We start from the raw sequence: 14,746 nt of genomic DNA, 5'->3' as shown, positions 1-14,746 counted from the left end.
GCACAAAGGCTCTCAAAAAACAATTTCCCCCTCTTGAATGAATGGAGAGGAATGCACTGAGATAACCAGTGAACTGCACGTGACTACTGAGGCCCCCCTCAGGTTGAAAGTTTCACCTTATGGGATTGTGGTCACTGCACAGGTCAATGGCCTAAAAATCAGAATGACCCCTAATCACATAACTGAGGCCATCTTAAATAAAACTTACTAGATTTTTACTGAAACCTGGCAGTCCTATGAAAGGTCAACTTTATATTTTGCTTCTCTGCTGAACTTCTGAGAAAACAGGATGAGTAGAAGAAATATGTACTTGTGAAAGTTCATGTTATTTGTACTCTCTCCTGGTATTTTTATACAGAAAACTGCTAGCAACATTTTAATAGGTTCATGAGAAAAACAAGTCTTCCTTTAGTGTAAAAAAGTCTAACGGGTATATGCGTTTCTTAATGATTGGATGTCTCAGGACTCTAATATGAGACTGTTCGTTACAATTCCCCTACCCCTCTCCCTCTGTGTGTGTGTATGTGTGTGTGTTGGTGCTAAGCACATTTTAGCTTTGGCTCTGGAGGCACCAGTGGACCCCATTCTCCTCACCCTGTCTAGAAACAGTTGGACTAGGTCCTCTTCTGTTCCAGTAAAATCAGTACGAAGAAGCATCCCGTCAGTCCTGCAGTACAGAACTATCCTCCTAACCCTAGTTCGGTTAAATCCTGAACAAAACAAGTTCCATAAGGCTGAGGAAATATAAACAGGAGCTTGTAAACAAGATTGCAATCAATCACTCTTCCGCCAGATTCACCCTGCATAGTACAGGCTTTTTTCAATTTTTGCCCGAGACGGTCTCACATGAATTGATTGCTCCACAGATGGCTAGACTGCGGTGTATGCTTGAATCATGATAATGTGAAAAGCCTTGGGCATTGTGGGAATACCAGCAGCATGATAGGGCCCACCTTACACTCCATATCTGACCTACACTAGCTCATTCCAAATAAGGCATTTTCGTTCTCATTTTTGGAGGAGGAAACTCAAGCCCAGAGATGTCAAAGAGTGTTCTCAAAGTCACCTACCATGTGGGAAGGAATAGATTTGAACCCAGGTCTTCCAGCTCCAAGCCTGTCCACTCTCCACCTGTTTCCATGGGATGTATTAGGAAGCCTCTCTCAAGCCTGGTGCCACCTGCCCTTTCTGCTCCTTGTTATAGTTCATCATAATACCCTCAGATCACATCACAGCTCAGTGGTCCAGCTATCCTATACAGCTGAGCTTCTCAGGAAGCCCACCACGCCCCACACCAGCTGCTGCTGCTGCTGCTAAGCCACACCAGGGAGCCTCTTAATTCTCTCTTATCCTTGGGCAGAGGAGGAGTCAAGCCCACACGGTGGCACTTGCCGAAGTTATTCTTTGACCAAGAGGCAACAGACTCTCAGTTTCCTCACTGCATTTGTTTTCTCTTCATCCAGCCTCCTGGTTCAACTGCTCTCTGCTGCTGAGGCTTGGTTGCCTCGTCAGCCACACCCCTTTCCACTCCAAAGACACTTTTAAAACAACAACAACAGTTTCCTGAACTCTTATGTGGAGTGGTGCTTCTACACCTGTGCTCTTATCCACCTGGAAAACACCAATACACCCTGTTCAATGTAGCCTAAAGGGGCATTTCTGTGAAATTTTCTCCATCTCCCACTTCAGCGGTTTATTACTCTCTGCCCTGAGCCTCTGTCCTTTCGCCATCAAACCCGCTCAGAGAAATAGCACCTTGGGTATTATTGAACAAAGTTAAAAATCTCAAAGTCAAAATTATTCTATGTTCCGTCTTGAGCTCATGTTATGAGAGGCTGTCATCCAATTCCTTCACTTCATGGCAAATAGATGGGGAAAAAGTGGAAACAGTAACAGATTTTATTTTCCTGGGCTCTGAAATCACTGCAGATAGTGACTGCAGCCATAAAATTAGAAGAAACTTGTTCCCTGGAAGAAAAATTATGACAAATCTAGACAGCATATTAAAAAGCAGAGAAATTACTTTTCTGACAAAGGTCTGTATAGTCAAAGCTATGGCTTTTTCAATAATCATGTACAGATGTGAGAATTGGACCACAATGAAGGCTGAGCACCAAGAATGGATGCCTTCAAACTGTGGTGCTAGAGAAGACTCTTGAGAGTTCCTTGGACACTAAGGAGATCAAATCAGTCAATCCCAAGGGAAATCAACCCTGAATATTCATTAGAAGGATTGATGCCACTTGATGAGAAGAACCAATTCATTGGAAAAGACCCTAATGCTGGGAAAGATTGAAGGCAGGAGGAGAAGGGGACAACAGAGGATAAGATGGTTGGATGGTATCACCGACTGAATGGACATGAGTTTGAGCAAGCTCCGGGAGTTGGTGATGGACAGGCAAGCCTGGTGTGCTGCAGTCCATGGGGTCGCAAAGAGGCGGACAAGACTTAGCAACTGACGAACAAAAACAGGGACAGAGACCCCCAAGGGAACGGTAAATTGACATTTCCCAAACCACCCTCTCCAGGACATACAGTCAGTGAGAAAAATGTCTATTTTGTGTTTCCCAAGTGTGTTTCATAATGTTAATAGGTCATATTTTGAAAATGGATTTATTTGGGAAATATTGGGTTAAGGAATATTAAACAACCACCATGCCCAGTTTTCAAGCTTTTGATGCTTTTTTTTTTTTTTTTTGCCTCCAGTGTGAATATTCAGAGGCGGAAAACAATCTGCCGTTTTTCCCAAAGTTACTTGATTACAGAATGCTGATTTCACAGAACTAGCGTTTTGAAGAATACTCTGGAAAAAGTCTCTCTTCCTCACTCGCCAATGCAGCTGCAAATAAGAAGCCAAATCAAAGAAAGAGAGTGGACCAGATTATCTGGTGCCATCTGTACCTGAGCCATCTCCTAAGAGAATCTTCCACCCGGAGAGGTGGAGCACCCTGTGCCCTGACCGCCTCTGCCTGGGTGTGGCCGCCCAGCTTCTGCAGGAGCCACGCAGAGAGGCAATGGGGCTGGGAACTTGCAGCTCATCATTACTTTGATGACAAAAGTACAGTTATTATTAAGGAGCATTGTTCAATAATTGTTCCCATTTATTTGGTTGAATGATTTGAAGTGATGTGTATGTTGTTTCCTAATACAATAATTCCCATTTATGGAGTTTTCTGTCAGTTTGATGTAAGAGTTTGTGTTGAGGTTCTGGAAAGTTGGAGGGGGTGGAAAATCTAACTAGTTTTAGATGTGCAAGAGTGGTTCAATGTGGGCCCACCTCTGTAATTACAAGTGCATCTTCATGGCCAAGTGCATAGAACAAAAGTAAGTGTACAGGTGTTAGGAAAAGTTTCTATGGAGAAACTGTGGGTTAAAAAAAAATGCCCTTCCAAAAATATGGTAAAAAAATGTGTGTGGCCAAAAGGAAACTGGAGCAAACTTAAGTTGATTTATGCTGTGCACAATTACAATTTTAGTATGAAGTGAAAGGGCTTCCCTCATAGCTCAGTTGGTAAAGAATCCGCCCGCAATGCAGGAGACCTGGTTCGATTTCTGGGTCAGGAAGATCCACTGGAAAGGGGATAGGCTACCCACTCCAGTATTCTTGGGCTTCCCTTTGTGGCTCAGCTGGTAAAGAATCTGCCTGCAATGCGGGAGACCTGGGTTTGATCCCTGGGTTGGGGAAGATCCCCTGGAGAAGGGAAAGACTACCCACTCCAGTATTCTGGCCTGGACAATTCCATGGACTGTATAGTCCATGGGGTTGCAAAGAGTCAGACACGACTGAGCGACTTAAAGATGAAGTGAAAATCCAAAGCAGCATTTGAATACTAAGATCAGAAAATGATGCTTTCAGTGACTAATAGAGTAAAAAGACTGCCTTGTTGCATGTGAGAAACCCAGGTTCAGCTTGACTCTGTTGTAAGTGGGGTGTATATAATCTTGGAAAAGTCATTTAATTTACTCATGCCAGAATATTCCTCATTCAAAAATATAAGGAGTTGAGCTAGTCTATCTTAAGGGACTTTCTAATTCCAGAAGGTGTCGATATGAATTACATGCTGCTCAGGTAAAGGAAGAAACCAGAAATTTTACCGCTGGCACACTATGTTGAACTTATTTAACTTCTTAAATAAAATAATATTGTACTTTTTAGATAAAATTGCTATTTAGCTTTTCGTTAACTTTGACCTTAATTTTTGTTAAAAAAACTTCAATTAAAATAGTAAAATGCAATAGCAGTCTTTCATGAAAACATACAAAAAATAACAGACATGAGGAAGATCTCAGAGTACAATTAGATACGTATTTTAATGTAGCAAATAATAGTTTTAAAACATTGTACATGTACATGTGAAAGTCACTCAGTCATGTCTGACTCTTTGCGATGGAATTCTCCAGGCCAGAATACTGAGTGGGTAGCCTTCCCTTTCTCCAGGGGATCTTCCCAACCCACGGATGGAACCCAGGTCTCCCACATTGCAGGCAGATTCTTTACCAGCTGAGCCACACAGGAAGCCCTTTAAGACATTAGTTGATTTCTTTAAAAGTCATATTAGTGTCTGTTATATAAAAATCACCCATATGGGACCTCTACTCTCTGCATCACCATGAACAAAACCCATGGGTCCCACCAGGACCCATAAACAAAACTATTTTTCTAAAACATTTGCTTCTCTCATCTCGAATTTCCATATATTTTTTTACCCTATTTAGTTTCACTTGTTCAAATATTTTTACAGGAAAATTTTGTATTTTTTACTCCCTTGGAAAAGCTGAAACAATAACCACCTTAATAGTGTCTCTTGAAAGTGACCTAAGAAGTCATATTCCCTGTTGATATTACTGACTTCCTGGTAGTAATCTGGATCTTTGGAACTGCAATATCCTTTTCAAAAACTCTTGAACATTAATATTCTGTGCCATTTATCAATGATTTAAAACAGATAATAAGGCTAGAGTGTTCTTATGTCTGGTGTATTAATGATTCCTTATAATTGTTTACACATTTAGAATACACATTTACCATGGGATAGTCATTAATTAATTCATCATTCATTAATTATCTAACTGATTAACCTCAGTGTTTGTGTGTGTTGTCTCTCTGTCTGTAACATAAACATTTCTCAAACTCCAGGCATGGGCTTAGCAAAAGCTTTCTAGACAGTATGGCCAGATAAACTTGGAAGTAATTGTTTCAGAATTGATTTCAATATTCATAGCAACCACTGAATTGATAAGAAAAAAAACAAGTCAAGAATTCTGTCTTTAAAAAGGTTCCTAGTCCATTGTGTATATGTACCACAGCTTTCTTATCCATTCATCTGTTGATGGACATCTAGGTTGCTTCCATGTCCTGGCTATTATATACAGTGCTGGTATAATATCATATATGAAACGAATCGCCAGTCCAGGTTGGATGCCTGACACTGGATGCTTGGGGCTGGTGCATTGGGACGACCCAGAGGGATGGTACGGGGAGGGAGGAGGGAGCGGGGTTCAGGATGAGGAACACGTGTATACCTGTGGCGGACTCATGTTGATGTATGGCAAAACCAATACAATACTGTAAAATAATTAACCTCCAATTAAAACAAATAAATTTATATAAAAAATAAAAAAAACATAAAAAAAAAAGTTCCTAGTCTTTGGAAAATGTGAGCGAGGCTACAAGGTGAATCCTTCATTTGAAGGATGTTGAAACCGAGGGCCAGACTCTGTGATGAAAAAGGCAGGTCCACTGTTGAGCAGGGTAACCCTTGCCACTGATTGCTGACATGGAACATACTATTTATAAGCAAGATGGTTCTTGAGAAAACAGTGAGCCACAGAACTCAAATGAAATTCAAATAACACAAGACACCTGGACACAAAAAATTAGAACATCTTTGAATAGTGAACATGTGCTATGGTATTTAGGACCAGGGAAAAGAATACTTATCCAATAATTTCTTGCTGATTGGGATTTTTTTCTTTTTTTTATGTTTTGTTTTTAATGACTGCTTTCGGTCAAGGATAAATGTGTAATTTTTGCAATAGAGTTGCTCCCATTGTCTAAAACTTGTATATATTTTATTTTTGAACAGATGTTTTTACAGGAATGTTTTCTCTGTGTTTTCCTCACTTGAAAACTTGAAACAATAATGACCTTAATACCTTTTCTCAAAATCTGCAGCATTTCCTAACCTAAGCACTTAGTCACCATTTTTATTTTGGAAACCATCCCTTAAAATTGACTGATTATGCCAAACAAACTTTGGTTCCCAGACCTCTTATTTGAGCTCTCTAATGAAATTTTGTGGAAAAGCAAAGTTTCAGTTCTAAGACTGAAAGAAGTCTATATTTTAAAATTATTTTTTTAAATACCTTTCTTTCCTTTGATATGCTGCATCAATTGTTTTTTCTGAATTTTTATTGTCTTCCACAATAAATTTTAAAATAGTCAGATTCTGACAATTCCCATTAATTTGGCTGTTCACATTTATTTTGACCTTTTAATTTTATTATTTCTCTCTATGCACATGTATAACACTTGTCAATTATGTATGTATATATCTGTATCAATTTAGCTTTTGAATTAAGGAAGTAAACCAACCATGGTTCCATAGTGTAATTAAAGAATCTCTAACATGATGCAGTGGGAAAAGCTTGTAGCCAGAAATGATTTATAGATACATCAGTTTTATATTGAAAACCATCAGATGATGAAGTATGAGATGAACAGAACTAAATGCTTTTACATTTAACATTTCATTCCCTTGCACTCACAAGTTCAGTAATAGGCTGATCCCAATTCAGTCTAGGTACATGAGTCATGACTCGGAGCAGATCTGGATGTGCCTGTTCATTTCCACTGTCCATCCATTCATCCATCCATCCAGCTGGCCAGCCAGCTTGCTAGGCATCCTTCCTGAGGGTTCGCAGTGTGCTAAGCACTGTGCTAGCACTGAGGGTACAAAACATCCTGAAGCAAGTTCGTGTCTTTGAGACTTAAGGAAGCACGAGGGTTTGAAAATTACCCAAGAGAACGTAAAGTAATAGGGCCATTACGGAAGACAGTATGGAGAGTCCTTTAAAGATTACAAATAAAACTACCATACAACCCAGCAACTCCACTACTAGGCATGTACCCTGAGGAAACCAAAATTGAAAAAGACACAGGTACCCTAATGTTCAGCGCAGCACTATTTACAATAGCTAGGACATGGAAGCAACCTGGATGGCCACTGACAGATGAATGGGTAAAGAAGCTGTGGTACATACAGACAATGGACTATTACTCAGCCATAAAATGGAACACATATGAGTCAGTTCTCAGGAGGTGGATGGTCATACAGATGAAGAAAGTCAGAAAGAGAAAAACAAATACCATATATTAAAGTATATATATGGAATCTAGAAATATGGTACTGATGAACCATTGCAGGTAAGCAACAGAGACACAGACAGAGAACAGTCTTATGGACACGGGGTTGGGAGAGGAAAGGGTGGGATGAATGGAGAGAGTAGCATGGAGACACACATATACACTACCATATGTAAAACAGATGCCAGTGGGAATTTGCTGTATGACTCAGAGAACTCAAACCACGTTTCTGTGACAACCTAGATGGGTGGGAAGGGGCCGGAGGTGGGAAGGAGCCGGAGGTGGGAAGGAGGTTCAAAAGGGAGGGGCCGCCTGTGTACCTATGATGGCAGAAACCAATGCAATATTGTAAAGTCATTATCTTTCAATTAAAAATAATTTTTTAAAAAGAAAATTACCCAAGAATTTCAAGCATAATTTGTGGAATCTTTGGAGAAGGTAGATCAAAATGGATGTAGTCACATAATGGACCTAAACTCCTTCTACTATTCACTCAATATGCTCCTTCCCACAAATGACTTTTATCAGGAATTCTTAGAGTTGACAAAGAAAAGGGGACATGACATTAATTCTCCCTCAAAACACACAAATTTCCAGAAGCTTTCCTAGGACTGCTGAAAATGTGTGCATTGAAAGTTGTTTCTTTCTCAAAAATATGAAATCTTTTCACATCATCCAAGACTTGATCCCCTAGAAGGACTGGTTATGTCTGTTCATTCCCGATGCATTTTGCATTATTACTAGCCTCATTCTCTATGAATTCCCAAATAACTTCAGCTTGTTTCTGATTCATAAAGGCCTGGGTTTCACCACAAGTGAGAATGCTGGAGTCATCAAAATAATTAAATGTAGTAACATTTAAAAGATTTCTTTTCCTTTCTGTAGTACTTTATAGCAGTCACTTCATATTACGGGGATCAAGGTAATTTAACTGGAGGCAGCATAGAACATAAAAAATCTTGGCTCTGAAGCCTGACTACCTAGGTTCAACTACGATCATTATAATACCATTTGGGTGATTGTTGGGATAAGTCACCTAATTTATATTTCAGTTTCTTCTCCTGTGAAAGGGAACAATAATAATAGTGCCCAAATCCCATAAGGTACTTTTAAGAAATAAATTAAGACAGTTCATTAAAATATATTATAGAGACCGACTTACATGTTAGCCATTATTGCTATTTTCATCTTAGAAACACTTGTGGAGAGCAGAATTTGGAATGTTTTGTTACATTTGGGTATGCAGTAAATTGCCATGAGGGAATATTACTAATCCATCCCATTAGTGAAATGACTCAAGTAAAGGGAGACCAAGTGACTAATTTGAGTATCTCAATGAATTAAGATGGAATTAAAACCCAATAGATCATATCTGAAGCTTTTCTACTTGGGTATCTCTCAAGGGGGTGTTCATTACCAACCTTGGCACTTACAGTCTTCCCTGGTAGTGCAGCTGGTAAGGAATCCACCTGCAATGCAGGAGACCCTGGTTCAATTCCTGGGTCAAGAAGATCCCCTGGAGAAGGGATAGACGACCCACTCTAGTATTCATGGGCTTCCCTGGTGGCTCAGATGGTAAAGAATCTGCCTGCAATGTGGGAGACCTGGATTTGATCCCTGGGTTGGGAAGACCCCCTGAAAGAGGACATGGAAACCCACTCCAGAATTCTTACCTGGAGAATCCCCAAGAACAGAGGAGCCTGGCAGTCTCCATTGGGTCACAAAGAATCAGACATGACCAAGCAACTAAGCACAGCACTTGGTACTTAATGACACTATGGACTCTCTGACCTGAAAGTGCTTCACCCACCTTGATGTTCATAGGGTGAGTAACCAGTATTTACAAAGTACCTATAGGATGTGTGGGACTGTCATCTAGCATGGACATGTTTTGTCAAATCTGTAGATAAGAAAGCAAAATCAGAAAAAGACACGGGCTTCCTGGTCAGTTCCGAAACCACAGGAGGTATCAAGGGCACAAAAACTACTGCTTCTCCCACTACCCATCCTACAGCCCAGAGCTCTGTCCCTCAGATCACACACAATCTCACTGCACTTTGTTTAGTGAGGTTTTTAAACTATTCATTTCATCAGTTCAGTTCAGTTGCTCAGTCGTGTCTGATTCTTTGCGACCCCATGGACTGCAGCACGCCGGGCCTCCCTGTCCATCACCAACTCCTGGACTTTACCCAAACTCATGTCCATTGAGTCGGTGATGCCATGCAACCATCTCATCCTCTGTTGTCCCCTTCTCCTCCTGCCTTCAATCTTTCCCAGCATCAGGGTCTTTTCAAATCAGTTTTCCTTTATCTCCTACCAGTTATAGATTTATGCAGTTCTTGGAATCAAGGTACACTTGAATTTTATTACAAAGCAGAGCTAGGATCTGTTCATAAGATTGCATGATGTTAAGTTCCACTTATTTATTGAAGGTATAAATTAGAATACAGGAAATGAAGATTATAGTATATACTTTTCATGAGAGGCACCTTTTTTATTAAAGGAAATGGTGACCCTATTTTGAATTCTTAGGAATTAGATATAAACTTTATTAATACCACCAACACAAGAAACCTTTTAATTAACCTGTCTTCCAATTTTAGTGTTAAGAGGTTTTAAAGAAAAAAAATTTTTATGACTCTAATTTGTTCATTAGCATAAGATATGTCATTAACTTTTATAATTATGAAAAGTCATTGTTCTCCCATCTCATCTCTCTGAAAAATAGTGTTCCATAAATATAAAATAGCCGGATCAATTCTAACAGAAATGAATGGAAATTCATTTGTTGTTGTTTTTTTTTTTTCCTAATCTCTTTTTAAGGGTAACCTTTGGAAGAATCTCTTTTTTTTCTAGCCACTTTCAACAAGCATCAAAACAATCTACCATACTATCTGAAGTTTTAAAAGCTACAAAATCAACCCCCCATTCATTTCACATGTTTACTTTTATGATTCAACTCTCCAGAGAAGAGCTTGGACACTTCTACTGTGGCAATAGCTAAGAGATTGCAAGAGTCAGATGCTATAGTTTGATTTTCACTCCACAAATTTGTGCTCCGTTAAACTAGATCCAATGAGAATTCTCAGCCCACAAAACTTGTAGACAGGGCAATATGTCTTCTGTGAAACATTCTGCAAGGATATAGTTTCTTATAAGGATGTGCATCAATGCTGCAAATAGTATTTATCTTTATAAAAACCCAGAAAAACTCTTTAACAGCAGGAAACAGCTAATCTTGTGATCAATTTCTAGCTAAATGAGGAGACAAAAAGATCCAAGTTTAGGTACTAGCTGAGCGAAATCAGGCACTTTCCTTAAGCATTCTGGACCTTAATTCCCTTCTTTCTGAAGTAAGAAGATAAACACATTTAAGTTCACTTCCAAATATCTATATAATTCTGTATATCTTATTCAGTGGTAGTGATATTTACAAGCTCTGTCGAATTCACAAGTGCTTTCTCACAAAGTCTCATGTGATTTTTCAGAAGTAGATGTGACCCTCATAACAGATTTTCAGAAGTAGGCAGAAGAGCGATCACTATTTATTTTTCCCAGTGAATGTGCTGCTTTTGCTATCCAGTAGGATTCACTAGAGACTCTAAGATGTAAAGCATAACCCAGAAAGATTTAGTTTTCAGGAGTCAGAAAAAGTACTCCATAAAATAATTTCTTCCTACTCTAGTTTTTCACCCTGAACCCTTCAGACAAAGCTTTACTTAAAAGAAAAATATTTTAAAATTTTATTTTATGTGCTTCTGCTAATGTAGCCCCTAATTGGGTGTTGATTTTAGGTTAAAGATAAGATGTAATTGCCACTTGGTAAGTATCTTTTGAGTGAGGATGAGTTTTCTCTAGCTATTTGAAATTTTCGAATGGCACTGAGGCTTAGGTAAAATTAGGTTTTTATTTTTATTTTTGGAGCTTACCTTTGCATACTATTTTTATATAAGCTAGAAATTCACAAGTAAAACAGTTTACAAAATAAGAGAAAAAGGAGACCCTCACTTCTGAAAATAAGTGGTCTGAATCCAGAGTAGAATTCTGAGTATCTCTGATATCTTGTCAGTGCTTTTCCTTCAAGAAGACACAAAAACAATTCCACAGAAACATATATAAAACATTACAGTCAAATAAAGTTATACAACAGATGTGATACTACCTCTTTGCAATAATTCTGTAAGGTAGATAAATTTGTCCCAACCATGCTCCCAATTATTCTTTGTCTCAAAGGTCAAGGAATTTCCTAAATAATTGAAATCTAAAAGACTTATTTTTGCCATTATATCTAACCTCTCTCTGACCTCACTCTCCACCAGAACCATTATGAGAGGTGAGAAATAGAGACGGTACCCTATTTGGTCTATTCACTCTCCTCCTCTCTCTCTGCCCATTACCTACACTCCTCTTGGATGTGCAAAGAAGCAGGAAAACAGCCAAAGGATGAGGAAAACAGAAAGGAAGGAGGAGAAGCAATCTAATCAGGTAATTACCAGTTGGCTGCACAATGTCATTAAAACTAAGTCTACATTTGTAACAGAGCATAGTACCAAAACTTGAGCTTTACAGCATTTTATCAGCCTGAGTTTTCATTCACAATAACAGTTTGGATGGCCATTATAATCCAGATTCAAGAATCGGAAACAGTGTCATTAAGATACGATTTTGTCTTGATGTAGATTATTATATTCTATCGCTTTAATGATATTTCCTAATTCACATATAGCATAAGGAAAAAGTCTCAAGGAGCATACTTAACAGAATAGCCCTACCCTTGTCCAGGCATAAAAGCAGAGTTTTCTATATATCAAACATCAGGTTGTTCTATTTATAACCTCTTGTGTTCTCATCTTTTGGGATATGTGCCTTTTTACTATGCAAGGTCTCCAAAGCTCAGAGTGCTAAGTCATTTTGTTTGAAGTTTTCCTTTTCTAATTCAGAATACTGCCTTTAAATATTTGGAAGCTAAACTAATTCTAATTTCCCCTTCACAGAAGAGGAAAATTTCATGCCTTCACTTCAGCCTTTGCAAAACATGAGTTATTAAATGTATATATCTAATGGAAAATAACCTCCAAGTTGTAGTTAGAGTCTAGCAATTTTGTAGTGGGCATAATTTTGAATAGAAAATGAAATAATCTCTAAGCATGACAGTGGGTCAATTAAGAAGAAAAAGTATTCTAATACCAACTGTCACTAAAGATAGAAAATCCCTTCAATTCATCAACATCTCACAAATTCACAGCTGTAGCTCTCACAATCAAATTAACCTTTTCTACTTCAGAAGAATTCAAATGCCTTAGATATGACTATCCAGAGTGATATGATACCAGATACACCTTTAGCTCTGATTTGATACCATTTCTTTAATCAATAAAAAACCAAGAAAACATTCCTGTTTTCCACTCCCACCTTTCCTCAGCAATCTTCAAGAATTTCAAAAGCAAACCTCTTGTCCAATTCTCTAATCCACAGATTTCCCCATCCATACAATGTATATATGAGTGTCTCCAACAACAGCTCAGGAAACAGGCTTACGATAATAAACTCATATAAAATTCGAAACAAGCAGATGAGAAGTTTAAAGATGATGGCCTTTCACTTAAATAAAAAGTCAAAGCAAGAGACACTACTTTTCAACTTTCTAAAAATCACTAAAGACCACTTTTTTTGTAATGGAGAAATACAGTTATTGAGCTATCATTATTTTAAATAAAATCCAAATATAATCATAGGAATTTTATGCATTTACATTTTACCTTTAACCAAGATGACAGGGTAGCAAGAAGAAAAACAATGATTCTGGTACTACTTAATCCTTAAAAACAATATAAAGCTACTACAATGTTTTCACATCTCAGGCACTATATTGATCATTAAAAACTATCATGCAAGCAATATCAATCTATTAAGTATCTCATAAGTGGGCTGTACCATAAATTCAAAATTATTTGCACGAGAATCTCCAAGCCACCTTTAAGATCCTGTGAGAAGGCATTTTCTGAGGCATGATCACATTCTATAACAGCCACGTTAATTCAAGGCTGCCACAATACAGTGAGTAAATCAAAATATAACACTTACCTTATTATAAATAACTGGCAAATTACAGGCACCTTTCAGCTTGCAGCTATACAGCATAGTTGATTAGAAATAAACTAAACATCTTTCACTCCAGTGACAGAACTGCATCTTCAGACTTGGCTTTCGTTACTGAATCCCAGCGAGAGGCTGTACTCCTCTCAGGGCTAGTAGCAGCCTCTTTGCAGAGAACACTTGCTGCTCTGAACAGCAGCGACTTAGAATGAAAGTAAGAGGAACCCGTGATGTTTAAATACCGTTGCTTCACATTCACAGGATATGACTCAACTCTCTCTCAAACCAGTAGGGATGGAGTTTCCCCCCGCAAAACTGTTAAATTACATAACAAACATCACATTTAGGGGTCTCAAATGTTTACAAACTAAAATTGAAAATTTTCACCTGCTAAATCAGATGTGCGTTTTCAAAATCATCACCTTCTTCCCTATGGCACAAACCACAAATGGAAGTTTGAATAACAGCATGGCTCAGAGAAAAATGACCCTGCTTACTCTCGGCAATGAATTCATGTAATGTTATTAAATGTGAGTGAACTTGCCAACATTGATCTGACAGGGATATAAAAAGAGTTTCACTAACATTTCATCAGTGCAAACAGTATAGGATCAAACTCTTACTTTAATATTCAAGAAGTGGCAATTCCACAGAACACAATAGAATCTTCCTCACCAAGCAGAGAATGGAAATAGGTCTTTGTGGCTTGCTATCTCTGATTCCCACAGAAATCCTGTCCTACGCTGTCATTACCTTGTACTGCTAGCTCTGCCTACCTCTCCAACTCAGAGTCTTCCTTTATCTTTTTCTCAAACATTTCCACAGGAACATGACTAATGAGAGAACTGCTCTAGCAACTGCGGCAATGTTCTCTGCTTTCCCCACCATCCAATACGTCTTCACTCTCAGCTGTATCAAATTTGATCACATGTTGAATTATTATATTTGGACATTTCAGTCAGTAAATGTTATAGAGTTAGATCCTTGGAAGTCTACTACATAAATTCAACTGCCATCAGCAAGAACAAAAAGATGAAAACATGCATATCAATAATAGCAAGTAGAGCAGGACTGTTCAATAGAAAGATAAACTGAGTCACATATGCAATTTTAAACATTTTAATCAGATTATAAAAGGGAAAAGCAACAGGTAAACTTAATTTTGATAATGTTTATCCTAATATATCTAAAATATTATCATTTTAATCTATAATCAATATAAAATTACTTTACAATTTCTGTACTAGCCTTGGGGAACTCATGTATATTTTACATTTAGAGTAC

The 14,746-nt window shown here is 38.2% G+C and overlaps 1 protein-coding gene across 6 annotated transcripts in view; it reads right to left on the bottom strand.

The window, feature by feature from the left end:
- Positions 1–14,746, bottom strand: part of MCTP1 (multiple C2 and transmembrane domain containing 1) — a 565,543-nt gene that overhangs the window by 358,356 nt on the left and 192,441 nt on the right. The window contains exon 1 of one of the 6 annotated variants that reach the window (XM_040241508.1): positions 13,451–14,143. The exons of 3 other annotated variants lie outside the window; for them this stretch is intronic. In XM_040241508.1, the coding sequence (XP_040097442.1) occupies positions 13,451–13,507 (57 nt within the window). In that variant the 5' untranslated portion in view covers positions 13,508–14,143. Of the gene's footprint in view, positions 1–13,450; positions 14,144–14,746 lie in introns of those variants that run through there. 2 more of the 6 variants (XM_040241506.1, XM_040241507.1) reach the window with 2 other exon arrangements.

The sequence above is a fragment of the Oryx dammah genome, unplaced genomic scaffold, assembly GCF_014754425.2.
Source record: "Oryx dammah isolate SB20612 unplaced genomic scaffold, SCBI_Odam_1.1 HiC_scaffold_5, whole genome shotgun sequence".
Lineage (NCBI taxonomy): Eukaryota > Metazoa > Chordata > Mammalia > Artiodactyla > Bovidae > Oryx > Oryx dammah.
The sequence above is the reverse complement of the archived record's forward strand: the minus strand, read 5'-3'. Positions and strand labels throughout refer to the sequence as shown.